The following is a 14,733-nucleotide window of genomic DNA, read 5'->3' as shown; positions in this document are numbered from 1 at the left end:
TTGTGGTAGATGTTGTAGTAATAGTAATAGTAGTAGTATGTAGTAGTAGTAATAATAATAATAATAACAATAATAATAATAATAATTCTTTCAAAATAATAATAATAATAATACTTTTGAAATAATAATAATAATAATTCTTTCAATTTTTTTTTAAAGACAAAAGGTACGGGAGGAGTGGCAAAATTGTCTTTACACCAACAAATTGCCACTCTTCTCCATCGAATTGCAATTCATCATTTGGAGGGAATTGCAATTCAATTGAATTCCCCCAAACTACATCCAACCAAGCAAGCCAAAGTTGTCTTGGGTGCAATCAAAATAATATAATCATTAATGAACACAAAATACACAAAACTCATCATCATAAACATTCGAATGCACAAACACAACAACATGTGTTACTAACATGAATACACAGAACGGTTGCCTATAATACACAGAATGATTGCCTGGAATACACAGAATATTAACATAAATACAAAGATCGACAGAAACGGGAAACATGATTTCCAAAAAAAACGAACGGTTAATTAATAATGCTCAAAACGACGTCGTTTACGTACGTGGTGTACATTGCTATGTGCACGGTATAATTTGCCCTAGCCCTCAAAATAATGCATGTTAATATAAATAGGAATAAGGGTCAAATAGATCACTGAATTACACACAAAACTACAATTAGGCCATCGAACTCGAAAAGATTGCGGGAGACGAATAATTAATAAAAGTCCAAATTGACATGTTTACCTATTATTGTGCTGACGTGGCGGTTAACAATTTTTAAAATAATTTTTTTAATATAATTTTAATTAAAATAATTAAATAATAATAATAATAAAATTTAAAAAATAATAAAAATAGAACTGCCGGAGACGAATCGTCTCCGGCAGTCTTCGTCTCCATGGCCAAAGACGAATGTCTTTGTCTCTGGCCATGGGCCAGCCTTCGTCTCCTGGCCATGGAGACGAAGGCCGGAACTTCGTCTGCCTGGCAGTGGAGACGAAGGCCGCCAGTTCTTCTGTTTGTTTTTTTAATAATTACTCCCTCTGTCCCATTTTATCTGTCCTACTTACTATTCATTGGTCAAACCAACTCTTTCTTCTTTATTTATTTTCTTTATTATTTCTTACTTATTTTTAAATTTGATTTGTTGTGTTTAATAGTACTTTTAGTGTAGTTTCTAAATATATAAATTTTGTATATTAATATTTAATTTAATATTATAAAAAATTGAATTAAAAATAGCTTCAGTCAAGCCTCGTTAATCGAACCAGACACATAAAATGGGACGGATGGAGTATTTAATTATTTTAATTAAAAATTATTGGAAAAAGTGTCAAATAGGCCACTGAACTTATCGATTTTGTGCAATTTGGTCATTGAACTTAAAAAGTGTGCAATTCAACCATCTAACAAGCAAAATTTGTGCAATTGGACCATTTTTACAAAAATTTTCTGGTAAAATTCAATTATATTACTAACATATATGTATTAAGAGTGGCATTTTCTTCTACCATACTAGTTGGGAGTCAACATTGAAATGTTTTTAACTCAAATTGAATTAAAATTTTTTGTAAAAATGGTCCAATTGCACAAATTTTGCTTGTTTGATGGTTGAGTTGCACACTTTTTAAGTTCAATGACCCAATTGCACAAAAGAGACAAGTTCAGTGGCCTATTTGACACTTTTTCCAAAATTATTTTAAAAAATTATTTTAAATATTTGTAACCGCCACATCATTACAATTGTAGGTAAACAGGTCAATTTGGATTTAATTGCATGTGTTTGTGTAGTTTAGAGACGCAATTGCATTCTTTTTGAGTTCGATGGTCTAATTGTAATTTTCTGTGTAATTCAGTGACTTATTTGACCCTTATTCCTAATAAATACTCCGTAAATGAATAGATAAACAATGTGATAAAGATCCTTAAATAAAAGCAGCTAACATTTAAAAAAAAAATAGCTGTCAGTTACAGTCTTATTTAAATGCCTAGTGCATTGGTCCTCTATAAAGAAATGAGCCCAACAATAATGACAAAGATATAAAAATGGATCCAAGCAAATGATGCCAAAAAATAGGGTTGTTGGGAGCCCTTTGTTGTTAGACTTTTCTCTGCTGTTCATGTGCCTTGATGTGAATTGAAGCCCCAATCACAAGCTAAGTCAATTCTTCAAAAGTTAATAATATAAGTAAGACTCTACGTTTGTTTCACGAATCTTTATTCATGGAATTGATAGAGTCGAGTCAATATATAAATGTAATACTTATACTAACAAAATGTAATATTAAATGATTAAAATATATTTGTTACTTATAAAAGAAACGTAATACTTTAAAAGACAAATGTAATATTTTATCTTTTGATATACAAATATTACTTTCTTCATCAAAAGTGTTATGAGTATATTTTTACTTATAAGTAATGTTGCACTTATAAAGGAAAATATACACTTTTGATGAAAAATGTAAAAGTATTACCTTTTCCATATAAGTAATAAATATTTTATTATTGATTTAATATTATATTTGCTAGTATAAGAATTACATTTCATATTGACCCGACTTATCTCAGTGACAAGAATCCTTGAGATAGTCTCAAGTTTTTGCTATATTACATGGACTTCCATTTTTTATTCCAACTTCTATTACCTCTAACAAATTATTGATATAGACACTTACCCACATGATGAAAATATCTAATTCTTGTTTGTTATATCATGGAGTAAAAATGAGATAGTAGAATTATATTTGAGAATACATGCTGTATAACTTTATATTATAATATTCTGTATATCTCGAGGAATTCGCACCCCTCATCTCCTCAAATATCACCATCATTTCCCATTTCTCCAGAGAGAGAGAGAGAGAACAATGACGATAGTGTTGGACAAAGTGGTGGAGGAGGTGGCAACCAAGGCAGTAAACGAGCTGGTCCAAATTGTAGCTAAAAATATCAAGCTGATTGTTGGTATAGATTCGGATATAGTTGATCTCACCTCCGAAATCGAAACGTTTAACGCCAGGCTCTTGGATGCTTCCAAGATCCATAGGGCCAAAGACCTCCAAGTTATGAAAGTAATAGTGAAGAAGTTCCGGACTGTGGTGAATGAAGCCCAGGATGCGGTTGCCAAGTACATATCTGAGAAGAAAAACCACGAAGAAAAGACCTTCACAAAATATTTGGATAAAGTTCAACATTGTGGAAAGGTCAATGTCTGTGCTCGTGAGATCCAGTCTCTTAAGACAAAGATGAATGCGATCCGACAAGACCACGAGAAAGACCTCCTATCCCTCACCAATTATCCAAACAGTGATCAAAACACTGAGTCGTCACATTCCTCCCAGGTACCACAACAAACTATTCCCAAGTTATGATTTTTTTTTAAAAAAAATTCAGAAATTAAAATACACGATATATTTGTTTAGATCAATATCCGGATTGATGAGTAAGTTGCTAATAGCATGCTTTTAAACATGTAATTTGTAATGAATTTTGGGTAAAATTGAAAGCTGATAGTTGGATCTGTCTCTTTTTGTCGGGTGAAGCTTTGGTACAGGGGTGACTGCTATCAAATGTGCTCCATCTCAACTAAAAGCATATAAGTTAATAGTTGGATGGTATGTTTTATATATTATATATGTTTAACAGGGTATAAAAAATTATAATAGGGTTTAGGGCTTAGAGTTTTAAGATGGATTACTCTCTGTTCTGGGAAAAAATTGTTGAATGTGGGCTAAAGAGGATTTTGGGCGTGGCCAGACAGAACGTGTCTGGAATGGGTTTTGACGTTGATCGGCAAAGGCTAGTGCTTCGTTTACATCAATTATTATCTATTTTTAGTTTTTTTTTTTTTTTAATTCTCCATTATTTATTTTGATTTTCCAAAAGAACGAGTAAATGTTAACTTTATCCAGTTTTTATTTTTCAAAAAAAAAATCCGTTAATAAATGGACATTAAATTATGAATCATGAAGGCCTATAAATCCCTATGCCTATTTGATATTTCTTCCGTAGGGTGAGAAGTTGAGAACACCTGCTTTGGTCAAAGGGAAGAAAAAAGGGAAAAGGTCAAATATGCTCTCAAATTTTATCCAAAAGTGCAATTAAGCTCTTGAACATTCAAAAGGTCAAATTTTGATGCATTTAAATTCATATGACCGGTTGTTCCACTTAAACAACCGGTCATAATTTTTCCGCCGGAAACTTGCTTGGAAAAATTATGACCCTGGTCATATGGGTTTAAATCCATCAAAATGATAAGTTCGTGTGTTTAATTGACCTTTTTGAATGTTCTAGATCGTAATTGCACTTTTGGTAAAGATTGAGGGCTTATTTGACCATTTTCCTGAAAAAAGTTGAGTGCTGTGAGTTAAGGTGTGCAAATTATTCTGTAGATCCGAGTACAAAGATACACAATTTACATATTAAATGTTTACGATTTATCTTTTCAAAATTTATAGTGGTAACTCTATATCGTATTCAATTCTAAAAAGTTAGAAACATAATTTATATTATAAAAGTTCACAATTCCAATATTAAATGTTTACACTTGTCCGAGTTAACTCAGCTAACTCTGCCGAGTTGGGCGAGTTAACTCGGCCTAGTTGGCCAAGTTAGGCGCTAGGCGGACGCCTAGGGAGCAATTCGCCTCCGTCTAGGGACGCCTAGCACCTAGGTGAGGGTTTTTACAACAGTGTGGCCAACATTAATATTGATTTTTCATAAATTTTCTTCTTTAATTGTTTAGGCTCGGCCAATAGTGGAGAAAGATGAGGTATTTGGCTTTAAAGAAGATATGAAAACTATAAAAGATCGTCTCATTACAGCATCCAATAATTTTATGATCATCCCAATTGTTGGGATGGCTGGGACTGGAAAAACTACATTTGCCACAAAGATTTTTGAAGACCCGGATATTGCCAATAAGTTTGCCCCTTGCATTTGGCTTCATGTTTCACGAGGCTTTAATAGAAAACAAAAATTCATTGACATCATACATCGAATTAAAAAGTCTACGGAAGACTATAGCTCGGTACATGATGATCTTTTGGCAGAAGAAATATTGAGTCTTTTAAAGAAACAAAAGTACTTCATTGTATTAGATGATGTATGGGAAGAAAAAGATTGGAATTCTTTAAAAGTTGCATTTCCTGAAAACCTGAATGGAAGTAGAGTCTTGGTGACCACCCGACGTGGTAGTGTGATTGATTCTAAATGGGAACCTCATACTTTAAAGAAGCTAGATAATGATGAAAGTTGGTCACTACTGAAAAAGAATGTTTTTGGTGGAAAGAAATGCGACAAGTTATTTGAAGAACATGGGAGAAAGATAGCAAAAAACTGCAGGGGATTACCACTTGCTCTAAGAGTGATAGCCGGCATCCTGTGTAAGAATAGAACTGTTACCGAATGGGAACGAGTAGCTGAAAATCCCTTTCTAGAAATTAATCGGGAAGGCCAAAGCTACCATGAGCTAGTACTATTGAGTTATGAACAACTGCCTCATGAGAACTTAAAAAATTGCTTCCTGTATTTTGCATCATTTCCCATGGGATATGAGATTGCTGTTTGGAAGCTGATTCGTTTGTGGATTGCGGAAGAATTAATTCCAACAATAGATGAGTGGGGATACCATTTAGACATGGAAATTGAAGCTCATAAATATTTGAATGATTTTGTGGATATGAATCTTGTGAAGGTGATGAGCAGGAAAGTGAATGGTCAAATCAAAACATGCCGCATCTATGACTCACTGCACGAGTTCTGCAAAAGCGAGGCTGCAAGGAAAAATCTATTCCGCGTAATGGATGAGGGACAAAGATTAGATGCAAATGCTACTTCATCTCGCCGTCTTTGTTTCTACTCCTCCATTGCCAAAGTATTAGATGCAGAAAGTAATCCATCTTATTCATTCATCAGTTGCTGCAACAAAAAGAGGGGAACATGTCCATCTGCTCAGCATGTCCATACTTTGTTGTTGTCTCCATTACAGAAGGGTGAGATTCAGTTGACACAGCAGTTGTTGACAGTGATCCCAATCACCTTTCCACTTCTTAGGGTGTTAGATATTGAATCCCTCAAGTTTGAGTCAATACCTGATGAGATATATGACTTACATCTTCTCAGATATCTTGCTATCACAGCTGACCTTGATCTCCTCCCCAGGCAATTCAGAAAGCTCCGTGAGTTGGAGACTATTGTATTCAGAACCAAACAACATGCACTAAAAATCGCTGGAGGCATATGGAACATGGAAAAGCTAAGGCATGTGCACACCAACACGTCTGCTCAATTACCACCTCTTCTTGAAAAAATCGGAAGTACAAACAACATCCGCACGCTTTCTACCATATCACCAGCATGTTGTAGGGAAGAGATCATGAGCAAGACTCCCAAGCTCCAAAAATTGGGCATTCGTGGGAATTTAGAAGAGCTTCTTGAAACAAAGGAAGGAACTTGTTTGTTCAACAATCTTCAAATGCTAGATTGCCTTGAAAACTTGAAGCTCTATGGCGTGTGTGACAAAGAGCTAAAGGTCCCAAAGCGGGAGAAGTTTCCAGGCAGGCTTAGATCATTGACCTTATCCAACACATTCTTTCACTGGGATGACATGAGTATATTGGGATCGCTGGAGAAGCTTGAGATGCTCAAGTTGGATGAAAGTGCTTTCAAGGGGGAGATTTGGGATTTAAAGAGCAATGTTGTTTTCAAACAGCTTCGTTATTTGCGTATTGTGAAGACCAACCTGGAAACTTGGATAGCTTCAGAGCATAGCTTTCCAGTTTTAGAGACTCTAGTCATCAGAAACTGTCTCTACCTAGAAAGAATCCCAAACGCTTTTGCTGAGGTAAACAGCCTTAAAGTGATGGAGTTGTATCATGTGAGTGAAAAGGCAACTAAATCTGCAAAAGAGGTACATCACAAAAGGCATAACCGGGGATTCGAGTTCTTCATAACCTCTTTTCTGTCGCAAGCAACGGTAATTGTCTTTCTTCCCCCTTTATTTTTGAGATAATACCATCTTCTAGAACACCATTAAAGTTACTTAGATATTATTGCTTGAAAAAAAAAAAATCAAAATAAGCCCCTAAATTTTAACAAAGTCAATTAGTTTCTTAAATTTTTAAAAAGTGTAATTACGCATTTTAACATATTATAGTGAGACAATAAAGTTCAAAAATTGATAATTGATCTGCTATTATTTACAGTTTTTTAATTTACCAGTTGTAATAGCAGATTATTTACTAATTTTTAGACTCTATTGCCTAATATAACATGCTAAATGGTGTAATTACACTGTTTAAAAATTTAAAGAGTTAATTAACTTTTTAGGTAACTGGTAAAGGTTAAGAGCTTATTTGACTCTTTTCATTTTTTTTTTTTATAGATTTTTTAAAACAAGACTTTATGGAAACCATTATAAAGAAAGTAAAGAACAATAGTAAACTTTTTTAAATGCCTTTTTAAACTGATCTGATGTTGTATGCGTGCTAAGATTTCATAAATTTGTAATCCTGCTCAAATAATAATAAAAGAAATTGATCTTTTGACTTGAATTCTGCTCTTTCAAATATCAAAATATACAAATTTTCGCTTCCAACAGGTACATCAGCAAAGGCATGGTCCGGAAAATGTCGAACTGAGTGGATTCGACTTCTTTGTAACCTCTTTTCTGTCACAACCAACAGTAATTCTCTTTCTTCCCCCTTTATTATTTTGATAGGATATTCTAGAATACCATTAAAGATAATTTAATTTGCTATTACTTCTAAAAAATTTTGCAATCAGTACATAGTAAATAGTTGGTTTTAATATTAATGATTAAGTATGCTGTATGCCTAGTAATGGTATACATAACATTTCAGATAATCATATCATGAATTTAAATAATTTTTGGTGTGGATGGTATTTTAAGTTTTAAGATTTATTGTTTTGGAATGTGGGCTACAGTTTATTTTTAGAAGAGAGTTAGCATAATCTTTTAATTTTAGAGTGGTTTGGAAATTCAAAAAATGTTTTTTGAAAAATAGGTAAGTTTTTGAAAAATATTTTCATTTTTAAGTGTTTAGCTGAAGGCCACCAAATAGTCGTTTTCAATTTGGTTGAAATTTTTTTAAAAATTATATTTTTTTTATTTTTGGTTATTTTAAAAAAATGATACAAAATTCTTTGGGCTATGGATTGGCCAAACAATTTTTTTTTTTTTGTAAGGGCTTACTGCTAATAGTTATACCATGGACTCGGGTCGGCCTTTGCAAGGCGGATCCATCACAAGTTATATACTGATTATTCACAACTTACATACTAATTTAAATTGTGATCATTTAGTATGTAAATTGTAAACATTCAGTATATAAATTGAGTACATTCAGTATATAAATTATGTATTTTGGACTCGGGTCCACCTTGTAAGATGGACTCTGGCCCATAGAATAATTTGCCACATATATTTATATAGACAATAATAAATGTTACTCCATTCAACCCATTTTATGAGTATGGTTCTGTTAACATGACTTGACTGAACTTATTTTTTATTCAATTTTTCATAATTAAGATTAATATTATTATATAAAATTTATATATTTAGAAACTACATTAAAAATACTATAAACACACAAAAATTTTTATAAATAATTTAAAAATACTAAAGAAAATAAGAAAAGAAGAATGAGTTGGTTTAACTAAGGAATAGTAAACCGGACAAGTAAAATGGGGCAAAGGGACTGAGGGAGTATAATAGCTTTAAACTAAAAAAAAAAAAAAAAAAAAAAAAAAGGTGTTGGTCTAAGATTTTTATTATTTGATTTGGCCCAACCTAAGTACCTAACTCATATTTTAATCAATGATAAATGTAATAACTTTAATTTCACCTAAGAAAATGAATAAAAAATTATTTTGGGCTATTGGCTCGGCCTAGTCAAATTAAGATTTTTATTGTTAAGCTTGACCAACCTAACTCATATTTTAACCGAGTTAGCTCAGCTCAATTAAATGATTAGACAAATGACAGGTCAACCTACTCATTTGACACCACACAGAAAGAGAAAGTAAGAAAGAACTAAGTCAGAAGGGGATTTGAAAAATTGTCTTTTGAGTAAAAATTTAGTAAGACATTTTTTGTTGACTTCATGTTTCTTTTGATAGCCAAACACTAGAATTTTTTTTTTTTAAATAAAAAATAAAAAGAACTTTTGAAAGTCATTTTTTGAGTTTCCAAACGAAAACTTAGTTTCAAAGGATACATATTTTTTGGAAGAGTTATATCTTGTGGGTGTTATGTATGTTTTGGGGTCTTTTGAAGTTTACTATTGGAGTAGAGTTGTCAATGTAGGCTAGCAGGGTGTGACTCGCCAAAGCCCACCTTATGGTGGAACCGACCAAGAAAACCTCAATCCACCCCACCATTCCCACCGGTAATTTAAAAAATAAAATAAGATAATTGCACTTTTTGTTTTTTAAGTTATAGACTATGGGTAAATTTAGTCCCAAAATCATGAGTTGCAATTATTGTCAATCATTAATTAGTAGTTAGTAGTTAGGTAAACTATGAAAATCCCCTTTGATTTAATTGTAGCAATAGAAAAAATTGACTTGAATTCTGCTCTTTCAATATTATTTGTTAAAATATTTTATCTTTCTCTTCCAACAGGTTGATCAACAAAGTCATGGCAAGGAAAATGTCAAAACCAGTGGATTCGAACTCTTCATAACCGCTCTTCCATCACAAGCAACAGTAATTGTCTTTCTTCTCCAATTTACTATTTTGATATATAGGATCTTCTAGAACAATATTATTTATAAAAATTTTTAAATCAAGACTTATTTAGAAACCAATACAAAGGAAGTAAAGACCATGCCAATTCAGAATTCTTTTTAATTATGATGTGCTAAATTTTCATTGGTCTTTGGTTTAATATCAACATTACAATTATCTTAAAATTCATAAAGTAAAAAGTGTCACTCTTAAGGTCTTCCCGCACACATATATGATTAATTTCTTTGGTGTGGGTCTAGTTAAATAGTTTAGAAAATTTGTGGGGAGATTTAAAAAAAATGTATCATAATTAGTCTTACTGAGTGCTAAGATTTCATAAAGTGTTAGTCATATAAAAGTAACCTATTATAAAGACAAAATATCAATTGTTATTTCATATCTTCAAAAAAAAAAATCAATTGTTATTTCAACTACATTTTAAAGAGCAAAATCACTGTATGTATACAGGTTCTAATATTTGAACCAAATAACATTAATACATTATATAATATATAGATATGACTTTTATTTGATGAAAACATATTATATACAAGTTATAAATACGCACAACGCACGAATAAAAATTTTCCAATGAATTTAAAAAAAGATAGCAAAAATATATGGTTTAAATAAATGTAAAATTTGAAAAGTAAATATAAGTATAATCTATCAATGCAATCTATACCATTAACATATACATACATACATATATATATATATATTATTGCAGTTAAAACTTCACAAGATTGGCTTTTACGATATTTGTTAGATCTCTAAATTTTTGTCTTTTAAACTTTTATAACATTAATAATCTATTTTATCAAGATTTATTTGTCTTGATGTTGATATTCTTTGAGATAGTAAGTGATATGTTACTTGAAGTTAATAAATGTGTTAATTGTGTAAACCATAAAATTCCGTTTTGATTTAATGGTTGGTATTGTGGGACCATCTTACATGAAATAGATTTTAAATATTTAAATTTCTTTTAGTAAAAATGTAATACTATTTTATGAATCAACATGCATTTATATTTTCACTAATATTTTTGATATTACATTTTCACTAATACTTTTTAAATAAAAAATAATACCACATACTTTGTAGTGAAAATATAATATTTATATATCCATAAAGAAATATTCTATTTTCACAAAAAAAGTATTAGATATTTGAGATGTGTCATAAAAATACTTGTGTGGATCAAATTGAACTATTGAAGTGATAGAAGAAGAATAGGACTTGAAATGTGCGCTTTTAGTATTATTATATTCTATCAAAATATTCTCCTTTAGTATTATTATATTCTATCAAAATATATTATATTTTCTCTTCCAATAGGTGCATAAGCAAACGGGCAGTGGATTCGACCTCCCTAGCACCTCTCTCTCATCACAAGAAATAGTAAGTATTTTTTTTTTTTTAATTATCTCTCCGGCTCTCTTATGTGATTTGCGTGCTTATATAAGAGCGATGTTTATCCGTTACACACTCTTGAATAGTGGTTATGCATTTCATTCGTCACAAAAAATGAAATAATATCTTTTTTAAAAAAAATATTTTATCTTAAAATGATTAACCATGTAATCTTTCAATAAGTTTCGAGTAGGAAAATTACATGATTATTAGGAAAATTTTAGTGTTTTAAAAAATTATTTTGAAAAGGTTTCTATATTTAAGAAGTTTCTTCCTAATTGATGTTAATTAATATTAAATAGAATTATTGTAAATTAAAGTTAATAATTGACTTATAGTAAAGTGGATAAATTTCTAAATTATTACTCAAATGATCAGGGTTTGATTTTTGTTAATAATACTTTTTGAGAATCATATTTTATGAAAGAATATGACATGGCATGTTGACTACAACATGACAAAATATGTATTGTGACAATGATAACTCATTAAAAAGTACATGAGTTTGGAAAATAAGATTAAAACTACGTTAGTTTGAAAAATAAAATTTTAATGTACCCTAATTTGAAAAAACCTTGATTATTATCCTTAATTTATTGTAGACTTGTACAATTATATCACTGTTTCATGCTCTTATTTTTACGATTTTACAATTGTTAAAGGCTTCAACGGTGGATGAATTTGTTGTGGGGCTTGATGTTGAGGTGGAAACTATAATGGGTCGCATTATTGAAGGGTCAAAGAATTTGAAAGTCATTTCAATTGTGGGAATGATGGGGCTTGGTAAAACCACATTAAGCAACACATTGTTGAATGAATATCAGCTCCAATATGAGTTCTTTACTCGCTTTTTGATTGATGTTTTGAAAAAAAATGATACAAAAGAAATATTTTGTGAGATTTTGAAGATGTTAACAAATGAAGAAAATGCATATAACAAGATGCTGGATGAAGTTCAATTAGTGGATAAAATAAAAGAACTTTTGGAGGGTAAAAAGTATTTCATTGTAATGGATGGTGTACGGACGATGCAAGAATGGAATAGTTTGAAGGATGCTTTTCCCGACAATATGAGAGGCAGTAGAGTCTTGGTAACCACTCGAAACCATGAAGTGGCTTTTTGTGCGGATTCCGCTTGTAACCCTCATCAACTAAAATTTTTGACAAGTGATGAAATTTGGGGGTTGCTAGCGAAGAAAGTTTTTGGGAAGGAAATATGTAGTGATGAGTCGTTAGGAACTCTTGGTAGGCGCATAGCTACAAAATGCAATGGAATACCACGTGTAGCGGAGGTGATAGCAGATGAACTATGTAAAAATAGGACTTCTGACAGGTGGAAACATCTTGCAGATGATCCCTTTGCAATTATTGATCACATGAACCAAGAGTGCAACCCCCTCATACAATTGGTGTATGATAAAATGAATTTCCAGTTGAGAAATTGTTTCCTATACCTTGCAGCTTTTCCTATTGGATATGAGATTATTGCTCGAAAACTTATTCATTTGTGGATAGCTGAAGGGTTCATTCAGCTACTGGATGGTGAAAACAGCCTAAACTTGGAGTGTACAGCTGAGGAATATTTAAATGACCTCATTGATAGGAAACTGCTAACTGTGTCAGAAAGAAGTGCAGACGGTCAAATAAAAAAATGCAGCATTCATAAAACGTTGCATGAGTTTTGTAAAACTGAAGCTGCCAAAAAGAATGTTTTCCACAAAATGGATACAGTTGAACTTGTGGCAAACAAGTATATTCCCCGTCGCCTAAGTGCTGATTCCTCTGCTTTGGACTTCCAGGAACTGGGAAGCAAGGTATCTACTGGGCATGTTCGCTCTTTCATATCTTCTTGCTCCAAAGAAGAGGAGGTTTTGAATGAGCCTGTCTTGGCAGCCATTGCAAAATCCTTTCCTCTTCTTAGGGTAATGGATGTTGAATCCCTCAAGTTCAAATCATTGCCTAAAGAACTGTGTTTCCTTCATTATCTGAAGTACCTTGCACTTGCAGTATCAACTGAACCGAAATTCCCACCTAAGCTTTTCAATAATCTTTGGGAGATGCAGACTCTTGTGTTAAACTCATCACAAAGTAGTGTTGAAATGGAAGTGGAAACATGGAGCATGCCTAAACTAAGGCATTTGTACAGCAACACTCCTATGCAACTGTCCCCTCCTAGTACATTAAGAAAGAACGGCTCAGGAAGTATGGACTTACAGACACTTTCTAACATATCACCTTCAAGCTGCACTGGGGAAATTTTTGGGTTGATTCCAAATCTTCAAAAGTTGGGAATTCGGGGGAACTTAGGTGAGCTTATGGCGAATAATGGAGGAATTGAATTGTTTGACAATCTTCAGAAGCTCTCTCACCTTCAAAAATTGAAGTTGCATAACAGTGCCAATGACAGCCTAACTGGCAGACTGCAGAGCATTCCCCAGCACAAAAAATTTCCAAACAGGCTGAGAAAGTTGAGTTTGTCAAACACATCGTTTGGGTGGAAAGACATGTGTGTATTGGGGGCACTGGATGAGTTGCAAATCCTCAAGCTGAAGGATAATGCATTCAGGGGGAAGTCTTGGGAACTCGACGACAACATTGTTTTCAAACAACTACAATTCTTGCGCATTGTCAAGGCTGATTTAGAATCTTGGAAGACTTCCAAGAGTTGCTTTCCGGTTCTGAAAACGCTCATCATCAAGCATTGCTCATCCCTCGAAGCAGTCCCATCCGAATTTGCTGATGTAGACAGCCTTAAGCTCTTAGATTTATATTGCACAACTGAAATGGCTGCAAATTCAGCCAGGATGATAAAAGAGAGAAAGCGAACACATGACAATGGAAATGCAGAGAGCTGTGGATTTAAGCTCTGCATCTATCCTGAGCATTATTGATATCAAACCTGCGTGGTTAGTCAAGTCCTCTAATTACTTATGTTTACTTTTTCAAAAAGTGGAGAAAAAAAAAAATTAATGCTAACACTCCCTTGCTTTAAGTAATCATTATTTCTTCAAGTGATTTTAACAGAGTTTTACATTTTTATACAGGCGTGTGGTTTTCAACTGTCAAGTGCTGTTATTATGATATGCTTAGATATGCAGTTCAGTTTGCAACTATTGATTGTCAAGCATTCATGTTGAACTGTGTTGGCTATTTCATATTGTACGTAGTGAGACTGTTTCTATTTCCAATTACTCCCAGAGTTACAGACAATTGTCATTACTTGGCTGTGACTTACATTATTTCATTTGGTAAGTTGAATTGTTAATGATCAAGGCTTAGTTGCTGTTTTTGTTGGGATATATGGCTTTTTAGCTCAACTGTCCCGGTAGGGGTGCTTTCTGGAAATGTGAAAAGAAAATCATGCATGGGGACGCAATTTGTAAAAAAGGTTACCGTTTTACTAGCATTTTTATTATGTTTTGAATTTCTTTAATTTGAAGACTTTCATCTCATATTTGGTCTACCTTCTCATTAAGATTCATTTTATTTTGTTTTATACTCTTTTTCTCCATCCTCTTCCAAGGGACAGTTATACCATGTACTGAGTCCACCTT

General features: G+C 32.5%; 1 protein-coding gene across 1 annotated transcript; it reads left to right on the top strand.

The window, feature by feature from the left end:
* Nucleotides 1-2,833: 2,833 nt before the first annotated feature.
* Nucleotides 2,834-14,631, top strand: LOC116003715. Its single transcript, XM_031243626.1, has 7 exons — nt 2,834-3,350; nt 4,754-6,985; nt 7,610-7,693; nt 9,659-9,742; nt 11,105-11,167; nt 11,842-14,085; nt 14,224-14,631. Exons 1-6 carry the CDS (start codon nt 2,877-2,879, stop codon nt 14,068-14,070), a joined length of 5,166 nt encoding a protein of 1,721 aa, XP_031099486.1. The 5' UTR covers nt 2,834-2,876; the 3' UTR covers nt 14,071-14,085; nt 14,224-14,631.
* The last annotated feature ends 102 nt before the right edge of the window (nt 14,632-14,733 follow it).

Source organism: Ipomoea triloba, chromosome 14 (genome assembly GCF_003576645.1).
Source record: "Ipomoea triloba cultivar NCNSP0323 chromosome 14, ASM357664v1".
NCBI lineage: Eukaryota > Viridiplantae > Streptophyta > Magnoliopsida > Solanales > Convolvulaceae > Ipomoea > Ipomoea triloba.
Note: the sequence above shows the minus strand (reverse complement) of the source record. Positions and strands in the feature narration are given on the sequence as shown.

Coding starts and splice junctions, on each gene's coding strand:
- LOC116003715 (XM_031243626.1), top strand. CDS start 2,877: ATGACGATAGTGTTGGACAAAGTGGTGGAGGAGGTGGCAACCAAGGCA. Junction 9,743..11,104: donor CTCTTCCATCACAAGCAACA/GTAATTGTCTTT, acceptor CTCTTCCAATAG/GTGCATAAGCAAACGGGCAG. Junction 11,168..11,841: donor CTCTCTCATCACAAGAAATA/GTAAGTATTTTT, acceptor CAATTGTTAAAG/GCTTCAACGGTGGATGAATT.